The sequence below is a fragment of the Stegostoma tigrinum genome, chromosome 25 (assembly GCF_030684315.1).
Source record: "Stegostoma tigrinum isolate sSteTig4 chromosome 25, sSteTig4.hap1, whole genome shotgun sequence".
In the NCBI taxonomy this organism is placed as follows: domain Eukaryota; kingdom Metazoa; phylum Chordata; class Chondrichthyes; order Orectolobiformes; family Stegostomatidae; genus Stegostoma; species Stegostoma tigrinum.
The window spans coordinates 52,296,983-52,313,610 of NC_081378.1; the positions used below are offsets into that span (position 1 = coordinate 52,296,983).

Here is a 16,628-nt window from a genome sequence, read left to right on the forward strand (position 1 = left end):
AAAATGACTCTTCATGATTAAACTCTGTCATAGGAGAAACATAGAACCAGAGAGCAACATAGTGTCTTTAAAAAGCAAGTTAGAATGATTTGTTTAAGTCGGTGTTTGATCCACATGCTCTTCAGCAGCCAGATTCCCATCATACTACTGGAATTTGAAGTATCTGTCTGGCCTTTACATTTTAGTTCCACTCTGCAAGTTTTTGCTAGTCTTTTCCTGCCTCTATTCTTACCTTTCAGACCCCTGACATCTGTTGGTTTTCAAGATAACGAAGTGTGAAGCTGGATGAACACAGCAGGCCAAGCAGCATCTCAGGAGCACAAACGCTGATGATGAAGGGTCTAGGCCCAAAATGTCAGCTTTTGTGCTCCTGAGATGCTGCTTCGCCTGCTGTGTTCATCCACTTCACACTTTGTTATCTCGGATTCTCCAGCATCTGCAGTTCCCATTATCTCTTTATAAATTAAGCATGTCATATTTCCTCTTCGTACACTGTTTCCTACCTTACATCAATGCTCATTCAAATTTAAGTTTTCAGACATCTCTGATCTCTTGGTTTTCCTTTGCTTTTATCATTTGTTCCATTTTATTAATAGCTAATGCTTCCATGACTGCCTATTAATTCTATATTCTTCAATGTTTGAATTCCTCTGAATACCTAAGTCAAGGCTTCATTTACAAATTTTGTTCTTCAGATAGTAATTTGGTTCCAATAACAAGGCAAAATAACTTTGTTTTTAAAATCATTTTACCTTAATTTTCTCCACATCAGTGTTTGGTCAGCTCATCAAGTAGTGGGGACAAAATAGTGCTGTCATCCTGCAGATCCACCCCAGTTCCTATAAAAGATCTTGCTGAAGGGGTAGGTAAATATTTGTTGCTGTAAAAATTAATTAAGATTGGAGAATAATGCTGGAGGCAACTTCTTGCAATTATACTTGATTAGTTTTATTAAAATGTCTTCTATTTATTCAACTTGTATGTCTGTTTTGATAATCAAATTTTCTTTTGTTCCACAGAAAAAGCAGACATGTCTAAGTCTTAATTCCAATTCCAAATGTATTGTAAGTGGAGGTCTTGATAATACAGTCAATATCTGGGACATAAAGTCGAAGAGACCTCATAGGACACTGAAGGTATTCTGTCCAACAACAGTCAAATGTTAGTGAATATTTCAGTTTCCTGTGCAATATTGAATATGTCAAAAGTTCATCCACATTCTCAGCTGAAATTAGGAGCATAATTTGAAAATAATTTACATATATAAACGGAGATCTGGATCAATTTCTTTGCAGAAAGTTGTGAATCTTTAGATTTTTCTATGCCAGAAAGCATTAGAGCCTGAATGATTAAAAATATTCACGGCTGAAATAGATCTCTGAATAGAGAAGTTAAAGGCAATAAAGAACAATCTTAGTTAATGTCGGGATCAGATTAACTTTGACCTTATCACATGATGGAGCAGCCAAGAAGGGCCTACACTTTTCTTTCAACATTCTATCACAGTAAGAATTGTCTATTCCCTCAAACAGAGGCAGGGGAATCAGAGTAAGCTGATTGACATCCTTATTTGTGTCTGTCCTTTGCTGGATCACAACCCTTGTGCAAAAATTAAGGGTAGTTTCCCACCCCATCTCACCATGGCAGTCTTCTGTCCGTCAGGAGAACTGATGAAAGTAGCTTGATATGGTAGCATGAAAGTGAGAAGTGCTTGTAATTCTAAGGTAGATGATGCTGGGTAAAAATATAAACTGATATGACAGTTGTGTGATTGTTACTAGACTGATTAGAGATCTAAATCAGTAGTCCCTGGAACACAAGTTTATATCTCACCATGGTATTTCATCGAATACATTTTCATTTTTTTAAAAATTCAAATATAACACTTGTGGAAGTGACGATAAAACTGTCACATTGTCGTAAAAGTTCAATTGAAATGAAACCTATCCAGAATATCTGGTCTGACCTGTGTCTCCAGTTGCATGTATGAGTGTCTCACAACAAGTAATTGACTCTTAACTAAATTGTGACCTTTTCAGCGATGTCCATGTCTTTTATATATCAAGTGAAGAATTTAGAATGGGAAATTTGGTTACACTTTTTAAATATTTTAATTTTGATATAAAATGAAAATTCTAATGGGATAAAAAGCAAAACACTATGGACGCTGGAAGTCCAAAATAGGATCTGTTAATGCTGGAGAAATGCTGTGGGTCTAATGGCATCTGTGGAGAGAGGAATGTTAGACTCTTATCAAACTAGAAGCATTAACTCTGATTCTGTCTCTGCAGTTGCTACCGGACCTGCTGAGCTTGTCTAGCACTTTGCATTTAAAATAAAGACAATGAAACAAATAAAGACAAATATTCTGATGTGACCCCAGATGGAATTTTAACAGTTTTGGAAACTAATTATATATTGTATGGTTGAAATGAATTTTGTAGCATTTTCATTTTTACCATATCACTGAACAGAAATGTATGCTTCTTTAATATGAAAGTTTTAGATCCAACACCGACAATTTCCTTAGGATCAAACACATGGGCAGGTTCTTAAGGTGAGTCAAGATGGGCTATTAATGCTATTTGTCGGTACGCAAACTAAATAAGGCCCTGTCAGGTCACCATCTCTGCTGCAAAGGCAATGATCTGAGCTTACCTAGCTCTCTTTGTACCTGAAATGTTGCATCCTGGGCGTGAATCCTTATGCACCGTGCCTAGCACAAACGCATCCTTCCTATATTGTGGTGACTAGAACTAGACATAGTACTCTTACCTGTGGCTTAATAGCTGTTCTGAAAAGGTTCATAATAATGTTCCTGTTCTAATAATCTAACTGATGAAGACAAGCTTCCCATGTGCCACCTTAACCACTCTATTAACTTCAGGGATCTGTGGACAAGTATTCCGATATTGCTGTCGTCTTCTGAGCTCCCTAGTGTACTGCCATTATTCATTTCCTTGTCTTGTTACTACTTAACACGGTTAAATTCCATCCACCATTGATCTATTCATCTGACAGATTTGTTTATATCCTCTTAAAAATTAAGCCCTCACTGTCAACCACCTGGCCAATTATGTGTTGTCTGCATATTTACTTATTATCCCCCTGTCATTTTCATCTACATCATTTGTGAATGTCATAAACAACAAGGTTCCCAGTACTGATCCCTATGGAGCACCACTGGACACTGGCCTACAGTCATGCAAACTGTCTTCTACCACCACCTCAGTCTCTTGCTGCGCAGCCAACTTTGGATCCGACTTGCCAAACTATCCTGGATCCCAGGAGCTTTCCCGTTCTTTCCGTTTCTATGTGGGACTTTGTCAAAGGTCTTGTCGAAATCTATAGAAACAGCATCAAGTGCCCCAGCCCTCATCTACATATTTGATCAGCTTCTCGAAAAATTCATTCAACTTTGTTAGGCATGACCTCCCTCTGACAAAGCTATGCTGATTACCCTTGATCATTCCTTGCCCCTCTAAAGGGAGATTAATTTTCTCCATTATTTTCTCCCAAAGTTTTGTTGCCACTGATTTGAGACTGACTGGCCTGCAGTTCCTTGATCTAGTTTGACTACCCTTCTTGTAAAGAGGAACCACTTTAGCTATTCTCCAGTTCTATGGCACCTTCCCTGTGACCAGAGATGATTGAAAGATTTGAATCAGGGTCCCTGTTATATATTTTCTCCTTCATCTCCCACAGCCTGAGTTACAACTCATCCAGATGTTGGCACTTGTCCACTTTCAAGCCCACCAAAACTTCCATACCTCCATGCTTCTTGTATCAAACTGCTCAAAAACTTCAGTCTTCTTGAATTCTGTACTTAGATCCTTCTCCCAAGTAGAGTACCTCAAGGCATTCCAAACCACTTCCACACTGGAAAATAATTATTTTACAATTTATGAAAGTCTAATAAATTAATATATCATTCTTAGTAGTTTGACATTGAAATTATCTTTGCTTTGGTTTTTTTAACATTTGCTGATCTAAATATAGTTTCCATTTGTAGTAATCAATATGTGTTTTTTAGGATCACAGGGAAGAAGTCAGTAGTGTATGTTTCAATTGGAATGACTACTATATAGCATCGGGTTCTCGCAGTGGTGACATTATTGTACACAGTGTTACAACTAATATTTCTAGTACAGCGTTTGGTCATGGTAAAAGTCAGGTATGTGCTTTCTTCAGCAGTACTTAACATTTACAAATTTTTAAATGTCAATTTCCCTAATTTTATAAACTGGCTATATGTTATAGAAATAAGAATTGTTTTGTCAGATGTAGCTTAGGACTTCAGTGATTCAGGAACGTATTAACTTTGATCTTGATTTGAAGCAGCTTCGTTGGAATAACTTGCTGGATGCACTGAAAGGATTTTGAAATCAGATCTGTAATTATTTTCAAAGAGAAATTTGATTAATATTTCAAGGGAAGAAAAATGATGCTAACTGTCTCCAAGACTGAATTTTCGCAGGCACTTTGGTAAATCTTTACACCACCTCCATGTATTTCGAGCATTGATCGTGTAGATATAGCACCAGCTTTCCTAAGTATTGGTTACCCTTGAATCAAAGTCCATTTTCCTACACCTTGTTTTTGTCATGTGTTTGTCTCTCTAGTCTTTTCTATGCTGCATCAACTTGCTGTGGCTTTGATGATAATCCAGAGATTACTACCTTTGAATTTCTGGTCTCTTGTTTTGACCCAAGTGGATCTCAGTTCACTCCCTCAGAGCTACTTTCCTAGTTCTACTTTGTGTCATTGATGCTTATGTGAACTACGACCATTGGATCCTGTCTGTCGTGCTGCGTGTTCCTCCCTAGGCCAGAGCATGTATCCTGAACATTGGACCTCTGGGCTCTTGCAGTCATAGCAGAGAGATGTTGACCTGATGTGAGGAAAATCTTTCTTCTTTGCCTTAACTGGGCGAATAATTATTTTTAAACAGTGACACCAAGATCTAGACTGTTGCACAAGATAAAATTTCCTTTCCACATCTACCTTTTTGGGAGACCTCAGGATCTTAGTTATTTCAATAATATTACCTGATCTAAACTTAACCCCATCCTTTCCTCATAAGACAACCCACCATTCCAAATATTAGTTTTAGTCTGTTTATGTGAGGTGGGAATGTTCTGACTTTGTGGTCAGTGCAATAAAAGTTTACCAGGCTGTGTCTTGGAATGCAGGACTGATGTGAGAAGAGAGTATGGACCTGTTAGGTCTGTATTCACTGGAGTTTAGAAGAATGAGGGAATCTCATTCAAACATTATAAAATCCGAAAAGGACCAGACAGGATAAATGCAAGGAGGTTGTTTCCAGTGACCAGAAGTCTAGAACTAGGGGTCACAGATTAAGGATATGGTGTAAGCCATTTAGGACTTTGAGGACAATTCTTTAAACCAGTGAGTGAGGAGCCTGTGGAATTTTCCTGCAGAAAGTGATTGAGGCCAAAACATTGAATGTTTTCAAGAAGGAGATAGACATAGTTCTTAGGGCTAAAGGGATTAAAGGTTATGGCTATGTTCATATTGAGTGTTGGAGCAGGCTCAAAGGACTTCTCAAGAGCAACTAGGGGCAATAAATAAAGAGGCAACAACTAGCAATAAATGCTGGCCAGTCAGCGACACCCACATACCACAAATGAATTTTTTTTAAAAAACGTGCTACTCCCATTTACTTTATTTCCATTTTTTAAAAAATTAGTAAATCTTCTGTGACCTGCTTCCAAATTATTTACGTTCTTCCTTAAATAAGGATACTAATATTATATTCTGCAGATGAGGTCTCACCTGTGCCCTGTCTAGCTGAAGCATTATCTCTGTATTTTTGTATTCAATTCATCTCATAATAAGCAATAGCATTCTATTAGCTTCGTTAATTATTTGCTTTATCTTTTTGGGAGACCTCAGGATCTTAGTTATTTTAATAATGTTACCTGATCTAAACTGTGTTATATTATGTCCAGTGTTAGCCAGCCAATCTTCTATCTTTGCCAATATGTTATCCCCTATACTATGACCTTTTATGTTCTGAAATAACATTTCATATTGCGCTTTATCAGATGTTTTCTAGAAATCCAATTGCAATAATGTGTTGCCGCGTACGTGAGACAGTATGCAAGTTATGTGTAAAGGATAGAGTTGGTATGGTATGAGGCAGAGAGCAGGTCCTGATCATTGTCCTGAATTGTGTTGTTTTAATTTAGTGGATACTGCTACCCTGAGCAAATATCTTCGCTGTTTTTCTACTCTTCTAGCAACTGCTGAACTCTGGGAGATAGTTACGCTTGTGTTGCTGTTGAGTTCAGTTCCAAAAATTAAGCTTTCCTGAATGGGGGTTCAGTCAGCAATATAGTCAACTAGTTCTTTGTCCTTCTCCTCATCAAAATTATGAGGAAAGCTATATACTATCTAGAGGTTCGGTTAGTGAGTTCTCCTTCCATTATCATATTGCTTCCAACAAAATGTTCCTTTCCTAATATTGATACTGAAAATCTGCAAGTTGATCTGTCAACAAGTTGGGATTGTTGAATGTTGCTATGCAGAACGCTAGAATATTCCTATGCAGTGACTTCAAAATGCATTGACATAATTGGCCTCACTTTAGTCTTAGTATCGTGGTTAGCAACTGTACATTGCTTAGTATGTAGTATCAACTAAAACTTAACAGTGTATGACAACATATTTATAATAAGGTGCTCCCTTCATAAATTGGATTTACTTTAAGCAAAAGATGCTGGATATAGTCATCAGATCAGGTATCGCCTGTGAGGAGGAATAGATAAAATGTCTTAAATCAGTAACTTGTTTTCATAGAATCCCTACAGTGTAGAAAGAGGCCATTTGGCCCTTGGAGTCTGTACCAAACCTCTGAAGACCATCCCATCCTATCCCTGTAACCCCAAATTTCCCATGGTTAGTCCACCCAGTCTGCACATCCCTGGATACTGCATGGCAATTTAGCATGGCAATTCACCCAACCTGCACAACTTTGTGAAACCAGAACATCTGTTGGAAACCCATGCAGACATCGGGAGAATGTGTCAACTCCCCACAGACAGTTAACCAAGGCTAGAGGCAAACCTGGATCCCTGGCACTGTGAGGCAGCAGTGTTAACCAGAGTTGTCGAGTGCCAACCTTTCAGTCATTTAGAAGTATTCTTTGTTTCCAGGTTAGATTGCATCTGGAATACTTGGTCTCCTTATTTCTAGAAATATATTATTACCACAGATGGAGGGCAGCAAAGATTCACCAGACTTATTGTCAGGATGGCAGGACTGCTCTATGAAGAGACATTTGGCAAACTGAGCCTGTGTACTCAGAGTTTCAAAGAATAGGGGATGATCTCATTGAACTTTGAAAAGACTGCAAGGTATAGACAAGGTAAATGGAGGTAAGATGTTGGCCCTGGCTGATGAGTTTAGAACCGGGACCACAGTTTAAAATAAGGCAAGTGCCACTTAGGTCCACAATGAGGAGAATTTATTTTTCTCAGAGGGTTGTGAACTTCTGGAATTTTCTATCCCAGAAGGCTTATAGAAGTTCAGCCTTTGAGTATGCTCAAGGTAGAGAAGGATAGATTTCTGATTACCAATTGCATACTGGGTTATTGGAATGGGGTAGGTTAAAGTTATGGTAACTTTTGATCAGCCGTGATTCTATTAAAAAGAGACACAGGCTTGACAGGCTGAATGACCTATTCCTGTATTCCAGCTGAATTGACAATTTAAATCTTTTTAAAAAATGGTATTAGTTCTTTCATATTGTTTGGAGAAATGTTTCTGTTTCCACTTACACATATCAAACATTTCTGTTTGATTCTGCTTTCCTTTGTCAGCCAGTACAAAATTTAAAGTATTCCCTCTTCAAGAAAGCTTTGTTGGGAAGTGTTCATGACAGTGGAGCTGTAACTCTTTGGGATGTTAATACACAACAACCTTACCACACCTTTGAAAATGCTCACAAGGCTCCTGCTTCTGGACTTTGCTTTTCACCAGTGAATGATTTGTTATTTGCCACAGTTGGTTTGGATAAAAAGATCAACTGCTACGACACGTCCAGCAAGATGTGAGTATGTTTTACGTGTCTGGCAATTGCTTTACATACCTTAATTATGTATTGTCAGTACTGAAACCACAGCTTTTCCTGGAAGGAAAAATAACTTCACTGGATGTGCATGACACAAATTCAAAATGCCTAGGTGACTCAGACTTGGATGTAGAGAGAACAGAGGAGAACAAACAGTGTTTTAAACTATGGCTGATAGGTCAGTGGAAAACGCAGCTGCGTGGCAGCTTACGTTTAGTGTAGCCAAGTGTAAAGTGCTGCATTTTGTTTGGCAGAATGAGTTAAGGCAGTGCAACATAAAGGCATTGCAAGAACAGAGATCTGAGGGCACACATCTACAAATTATTGAGGGCAGCCGTTGACACGGGTGACCATATAGTCGTCCTCCAATGAGTCTCCACTAGTGGTTAGCTGAGTGGGAGTACTATCTCGAGATTTCTTTCTCATTTACATGCTGTCCCTGAGCAGCTTGTGTCTTCCAGAGACACAGCATTAATTTTTGCATGTACTCTGATGACACTCCGCTCTACATAATTACCTGCTCTCTTGATTCTTCCACTGTCACTTAATTGATCAGAATGCTTATCTGACATTTGGATTGACAGAATTTTTTCCTAATTAAATATTGCGGAGACTGAACCCAGTAGTTTTGGTAACTACTCCAAGCTCAGTTTCCCTAGCTTATGGACTCCATCCTTTTTCCTGACACCAGTCTAAGGTTGTTGTCAGTTGGGAGATGTGTAATCTTCATAGGAAAGGTCTCGCAGACTAGGCCTGTAGACATTGGAATTTAGAAGAAGAAAAAGTAATCTTGTAAAGACCCAAAAATTGCCGTGTGAGTTTTAAGGCAGTTGTAGATTCAGAACAAGAGAGTTGGAGGTTATCACGTGGATGCTGAAATGTGGCTATAGAAATAGACCTTTCAGCCCATCTGATACACAGTTAGATCATAACTAATCATCTACTTTCCCATACTATTTTCATATCCTTTGTAATTTCTCTTCCGAAATCCATCAGCCTGTATTCTTGAACATGCTGGATAATTGATCTTCTGCACGCTGTGCAGTAGAGAATTCCAAAACTTGTTCACCTGAGTGAAGAAATTTCTCCTCCGTGGTCTGCCCCATTTTTTTCTGAGATTATGTCCCTGATTTTAACCAATAACCAGGGGAAGCATCAACATCTATCCTGTTGCACCCTGTAAGAATTTTGAATTTCAGTGAAGCCTTTGAAAACTCTAGGGAATGCAGACTCAGTCACTCTTCATAAGACAATTCCACTGTTGCGGAGTTTAGTTTGGTGAACTTCTGTTGCATTCCCTAAATGGCAAGTTAATTCTTCCTTAGCTAAGGAGATTAAAACTGCACACAATACTCCAGCTATGGTTTCACCAAAGCTGTATACAGTGCAGGAAACTATCTTCACTTTTGTACTTAAACCTCCTTGCAATAAATGCCAACGTACCTTGCCTTCTTTATATATTTTTGCACCTACGTGCTTGCTTTTAGTGACTCAAAAATTAGGCTACAAGTTTAAGAAATTTAAGAAATATTCTACACCTTTTCCTGCCAAAGAAGATATCATCAGATTTGGCCATGTTATGTTCTCTTTGCCATGTTTTAGCCGTTCACTTAGACAAACTAAGTCCTTGTGAAGTCTCCTTTCATCCTCCTGTCAATATATATTCCCACCCAGTTTTGTGGCAGCAAATTTATAAATACTGCATTGATTCCCCACATCCAAACTGTTGAAATAGATTGCGAACAGCTGTGGTCTTAGCACTGATCATTGCAGTGCTGACTGTTGTGGTACCCTACTGGTAACAATTTGCTGACTTGAGATTGGCCTGTATGTTTCTGCTTTCTCTCTTGTATCTGTTAACCAATCTTCAATCTATACTTTATAATACTACCAGCTCCAATGCCCTCTAATTTTATTAACAAAAGCCTTCTGAAAATCTAATCGGACGTTTTTCCTTACCAGAACCCCTAAAACAAGGAGATAGTTTAAAATTGAAGGATCTGCCTTTTTGAGAGAGAGATGAGGATTTTTTTCTGAGGGTCATGAGTTATTGGGGAATTCTTCCCACAGAGCAGTGGAAGCTGTGTCATTGAACGTTTTTAAGGCAGCGGTAGTTAGATTCTTGATGAACAAGGAAGTCACAGGCTTTCAGGGATACGTGAGAAAGTGGAATTGATGCTACCATTGATTTGCCACGATTTTACTGAATAGTGGAGCAAAGCAGCCAACTGGTCTACTCCTCCTCATTCCTATGTTTGCAACCTTGATGTTATGTTTAACCACAGGATGCGCCTTCAGCCTCATTCACAGCATCGCCTGTGACAGCCTATTTAATTCCCTGTAACATTGCCCAGTATCACCCCTGTCTCAGCTCATCTGCTAAACCCACTTTCATGTCTTTGTTTTCTGTAGACTTGACAACTCCAAGAGACCTTGTATTTCTGCACAGATCTTTGTGCATAATGCAACTACTGAAATAAGTGAAAAAATCTGGACTTAATAAATAGAAGCATGGCTTTAAAAATTCAAATAATTTCGCAGAGCCCACACAACACATTTACACAGCCCCAGCTGGGTCCAGTTCTACACTAAAAAGGAACTGGGAGCAGTTTGGAGAGATTTATTAGAATAGTTCCTGTGGAGACTGGAGACGTTTTTCTTCAAGCAATAAGCGGTAGTAGGAGATTGCATTGAGGTATTTAGAATGATTAAGAGTTTACATAAAGTAAACTTCTTCCAGTTTCCCCTTGCTGAATGGTCACTAACTTGAGGCACAGATTAAAGTGCCAGAAACACAAAGCGGAAAAGCTTTTCTACACAAGTGTTGAGAATTTCAAATGCATTACAGGATGGTGTGGCAGATGTGGACTCACTGGTGGCTTTTAAAAATGACTTGGATAAATATTTGGATATAAGGTTTGAGATATGGAGAAAGAAGAGAGAGTGGGATTAGGAGGATTGCCTTTTAAGAGAACTGGCATAGACTCAATGGTATGAATCGCCTCCTTTTAGTCTACTATTCTATAATTTCAAGGCTATTGAAAGGAATACATGATCTTTGCTGACATAGATATGTCTTTTAAGTGGAATTACCTTCTTTTGTTTGCCATTGAGCATTAAACTATTTTGTCAAGTTGTGAACAGATTGAGCTTTGAGTGGGGCTGTCATCTGTAGGTATCTGTTAGAAGAAGAAAATTACTAATTCTGTGAAGGCATGTGCTCTAGTTACTTTGCCAAATCAACTTGGTCAGTTGATGTGTGTATATCTCCCCATATGAGATACAGCAACAAGTACTAATCGGTCCAAAAACTCCACGTGGTCTTCGACCGTACAGTGCAGTCAAAGTATTATTCAAAGATGGTTTGAATGGAGAAATGCCGCTGTATTGTGTAATAGTTTATGAAAAACGATTTTGTCATTGAATTCATTGTTAAGTAATCAGCACTCAGCTTGGTGATGAATGTGGTGACAACTACAATGCTTTCAGAAAATATACTTTGAACTGTTTTCTTTCACTACTTATTTTTAAATTTTCATTTGAAATGGTTTTACTTTTGTTCGTAACTTGCCCTGTGATCCCTGCCTTTTGAACCACACTTCGTGATTTAAATTATGTTTCATATTTCTAAATCAAATACAAGTGCATCACAGAAGTTCATGTCCAGGCTTGTATCATCCAGAATGTGATGACCGTGTTTTTATGTCAGTAAATAATCAACATTCTGCGGAAAAATGATGAAAAATAGTATGCAAATGCATTAACTTCTTATTATCTAGAAAACTAGAACTATGGAATTGAGTTAAAACTTTGTGACCATCTTGTTAAATTCATTTTACATAGGCTATTGAGAAGTATTTCTGTTGAAGCCCCGTTGACTGCAATAGACTTTATGACTGATGGAGCAACTTTGGCTGTGGGTTCCATCAGGGGCAAAATTTATGTGTATGATTTACGAGTGACTACTTCACCGCTCAAAATTGTCAGTGCCCACAAGAAATCCATACGGTGCTTGAAGTTTCAGAATGGTTCTCTGCAGTTCAAGGTAGGTAGACTGTGATTCTTATTAAATTTATTAAACCAATCCTAAGTTTGGTGATATCATTTTAGTTTTAAACCCCAAGTATCTTGAACTGAAGTGGTATAGAATTGTCACTATATCATATGAATACCAAAGCACTTAATTGCCACCACACAGTACATGTTTGTGTCGTTGTATAAAATCATCAATATCAATCTGTTTGTCGCCTTTAGCATCACATTTGACCCTGAGCTTCCAACTTCACGGAGAGGCGGTAGTGTAGTGGTAATATCACTGGACTAGTAATCAAGAATGAGTTCAAATCCCAGTCTGGCAGATGGTGAAATCTGAATTCAAAGAAAATTTCTTGAATTAAAACTGGCCTAAAAGTGACCGTGAGACCACTATTGATTGTTGTAAAACACTCATCTGGTTCACCAATGTCTTTTAGAGAAGGAAATCTGCCAACCATTACCTGTTTGTCATGGCAGTGTGGTTGATTCTTAATTGCCCACTGGACAGTTAGGGATGGCAAGCAGTGCTGGCATGCAGCATTATTTACATCCCATGAATGAACGAATAAAATCAAAGATTTTGTGCCGTTGATAAAACTGCCCGTCAGCACCTCTGTGACATTGCCTGATATCACCTCCTGTCTTGGGTCATCTGCTGAAACTCTAACCTGTGTCTTTGTTGTTCTTAGACTTATCTATTCCACTGCTCTCTGAGTTGGTCTCCTAATGTTGCTCAGTCCAAATTGCATTCATCTGACAGTGATCTACCTGGGATCCCAGTCAAGCAACATTTTGATTTTAAAAATTCTCACCCTTGTTTCAAAACCCTCCATAGTTTTGCCCTAACTATTTCTGATCTGCTCCAGTCCCTTGGAGATGCTTGTGCTTTTGTAGTTCAAGTCTCTTTTATGTTCTGTATTAAGTAGCGATGCCTTCAGTAGACCCCAATCTTGAGATTGCCTTTCCTACACTTCTCCACCTCGGAGAATCAGAGTCATACAGCTTAGAAGCAGACCCTTTGGTTCAACCAGTCCATGCTGAACATAATCCCGAACTAATCTTGTCCTATCTGCCTGCTCCTGGCACATATCCCTCCAAACCTTTTCTATTCATGTAATTATCCAAATGTCTTTTAAATGTTGTAATTGTACCCACATCCGCCATTTCCTCAGGAATTTCATTCCACTCATGAACCACCCTCTATATAAAAAGTTTGCCCCCCATGTCTCTTTTAAATCCCTCTCCTCTCACGTTAAAAGTGTGCCCCATAGCCTTGAAATACCACATCCTAAGGAAAAGACAAATGCCATTAATTCTGTCTATCCCTCATTATTTTATGACCTTCTGTAAGGTCTCCTCTCAACCTCCTATGCTCCAGTGGAAAAGGTCCCAGCCTTTTGTTTATAACTCAAACCTACCATATCCAGCAACATGCTGGTAAATCTCTTCTGAATCCTCTGCAGCTTAATGATATCCTTCCTATTGGCTAGGGGACCAGATTTAGAGACAGTATTCTAGAAGAGGCCTCATTAATGTCCTGTATAACGTCAACGTGACTTCCCAACTCCTATGCTCAAAGAATGAAGGCAAGTATGCCAAATGCCTTTTTAACCATCTTGTCTATATGTGACCCAGACTTCAAAGATTTATGTACCTGAGTGCCTAGGTCCCTCTGTTCCGTAACACTACACAAGGCCCTACTGTTAATTGTATAAGCCCTACCCTTGTTTGTTGTACCAAAATGCAATACCTTGCATTTATCCAGATTGAGCTCCATCTGCCATTTTTCAACCCATCTTTTTTCTCCTTCTATTGTGGAGACTGTGCACTGTTTGGGTATTTTAAAAAAGAGCATCTGTGGCCCTCATTGAAAGAGGAGCAGAGGTGTTATCCCCGAACTCTTGTATAATATTATTCCTCAACCAGTATCACAATAGAAGATTATCTGCTCATTAACGCATTACTGTTTATGGCAACTTGCTCTGTGTAGCTTGGCACAGTTTCCAAATGGCCCAGTTTATCCTCTGACATTGGTCAGGAAGTGGAGTGGAATCAGTGGCTACAGAATGGAGCTTGTAACGAGTGTTGAATTTTTTAAAGCAGAATAGATATTGTTCCTCCCAGTACAGCCAGCCCTTGTCTCCTACCATTGCACTGGAACAGGAGTTTGCTGGTGCTAACACCCCTGCTATCTCCCTTTGCTATTACCCCTGCTGCACCATTCAGAGCAAATAGAAACATAGATAGGCAGCAGGATGAGACCATTCACCCCTTTGAGCCTGCTCTGCCATTTGTCGCAGCAGATCAGCAAGGATTCAAATATATGGATTGAGGAGGGACCAAGAGTAGAAGGTGAGCAGAGTGGTAAGCCAGGCAGAATGGGAGGAATCCATGCACACCCAAAACATTATTTTCTTGGTGCAAGCAGCTACCTACAGTGTCAATGGTAGTAACATGCATTACAGGCACTACAACTGCGTATATGGCGAGTATGCCCTGAATGCTGGGTGACAGCAAATGTAGTTGTGGAGAATAAGATTCCATAGAAAATTGAGTACGTCTTTTGCCTCTTGAAGAAGGCTGATATGCCAGGTTAAGGAATGATAACTGAAATGTGGAACTAAATTGGAGAACACTGTCAATGAAGTGCAGTAGGACATACGGGCACCTTCTGTCCTAGAAGATTTTGATTCTATGTTGCTGAATATGTTTTGCAATGTCTCACTGGGGTAGCACGCTGTAAATCAAGCCCTGCTATTTCTGAAGTCATCCCAAGATTTTTTTAAAAAGTACACAAAATTCCCCAATATACCAGCCTTAGACCCAGCTAACAAAACCACAGACCAGGTTTCTGAACTTAACAAGAGTTATTATTCTTTGTAATTAATTTGACTGTAGCTACGGTGAAAATTCATGAATCGTTTACATATAACTCCTGCATATAATTCTACTAAATAGACTATCAATCAGTCAAATCCCCTTATGAATCCCCCCTTTACATACGCACACAAAACACACACGGGAAAATATCATGAGTTAATGACGGAAAGAAAGGCCAGGAAAGCAGTTCAGTGGTTTCCATTCACTCTGGTCATGTAAGGGTACTGGACTGAACTCTGCTTCGTGGTCATTCTTCTCTAGATGCTTCCACTGGTTTGGAAAAGACACAGGTAGATAGTTCACACATATAAAAGGTCTTTGACCAATTAATCAAAAGTTACAGAACAAAACTCTTCAGCTCCAGTTGTTCTGAAACCCACAGTTGTGCATGCAATCTTCGCAATGAATATCATGTCACTTGGTTTCAAACCATGCAGCAACCCTCGCAATGAGCATCTCAGGAGCACAAAAGCTGACGTTTCGGGCCTAGACCCTTCATCAGAGAGGGGGATGGGGAGAGGGTTCTGAAATAAACAGGGAGGGGGTGGAGGCAGACTGAAGATGGCTAGAGGAGAAGAGAGTATGGGTGGGGAGGTAGGGAGGGGATAGGTCAGTCTGGGGAGGACGGATAGGTCAAGGGGGTGGGGTGAAGTTAGTAGGTAGGAAATGGAGGTGTGGCTTGAGGTGGGAGGAGGGGATAAGTGAGAGGAAGAACAGGTTGGGACGAGCTGGGCTGGTTTTGGGATGCAGTGGGGGGAGGGGAGATGCACATTCTCCCCGTGTCTGTGTGGGTTTTCTCCGGGTGCTCCGGTTTCCTCCCACAGTTCAAAGATGTGCAGGCTAGGTGGATCGGGCTATGCTAAATCGCTCATAGTGTTCAGGGGTGTGTGGGTTATACGGGGATGGGTCTGGGTGGGATGCTCCAAGGGGCGGTGTGGACTTGTTGGGCTGAAGGGCCTGTTCCCACACTGTAGGGAATCTAATCTAAACTGTTGCTTCTTTACAAACACAATGAAATTAATAAACTATCGGAAAATTGCAATAAATGTTCCACTGTCTATATTAGGTGACGGTGATCCCCAAGCCACTTAAACCAACAGGCAGATTTCCAATAAGAATCAGCGAATCAGTTAGTGTTTAGACTGAAAGGGATTGTGACCTGGAATTTGCTGAGGTGAGGTGGTACCTCATTGCTCCTTAGTCCAAGGTTGGAAAAACATTGTTTGTGTTGTGTAGAGGATAGCTGTGATACTGCAGTGCAGTTCTGCAGCTGCCTGGGCTTGTACAGATCTACTCTTATAAGGCCGAATGCAATCCTTTCAAGGCACGAACAGTCCTTGGAAAACAACTTTGGCTCCCTGTCATGGAACCACTCCTGCTCAATTAATCATTGATCAACTCTGGCATTTGTTCCCTTACTGTATGAAGAATTAGAGCCTGAAAGGGTTACAACTCCCATGAGCCATTCAGATCTGGAACACCCTCTGACCTATGGGTGTAGGTGTGGTGATGTGGTGGAAGGTGCTAGATCGATGGGAGAAAGCCCCAGGCCCCTCCGTTTATATATAAGTGGGAAGGAATCCTCTTGGAGCTATACTGTAAATCTATTTCAGAATTC

General features: G+C 39.7%; 1 protein-coding gene across 6 annotated transcripts in view; it reads left to right on the top strand.

Moving 5' to 3' along the window:
- The window catches only part of nedd1 (NEDD1 gamma-tubulin ring complex targeting factor), a 45,567-nt gene that overhangs the window by 5,124 nt on the left and 23,815 nt on the right, over positions 1-16,628 (top strand). For 5 of the 6 annotated variants that reach the window (XM_059654748.1, XM_059654747.1, XM_059654749.1 and 2 more), the window contains exons 3-7: positions 768-862; positions 1,020-1,136; positions 4,034-4,174; positions 7,845-8,074; positions 11,939-12,140. In XM_059654748.1, coding sequence (XP_059510731.1) covers positions 768-862; positions 1,020-1,136; positions 4,034-4,174; positions 7,845-8,074; positions 11,939-12,140 — 785 coding nt within the window. The remainder of the gene's footprint in view (positions 1-767; positions 863-1,019; positions 1,137-4,033; positions 4,175-7,844; positions 8,075-11,938; positions 12,141-16,628) is intronic. The other variant, XM_059654752.1, reaches the window with a different exon arrangement.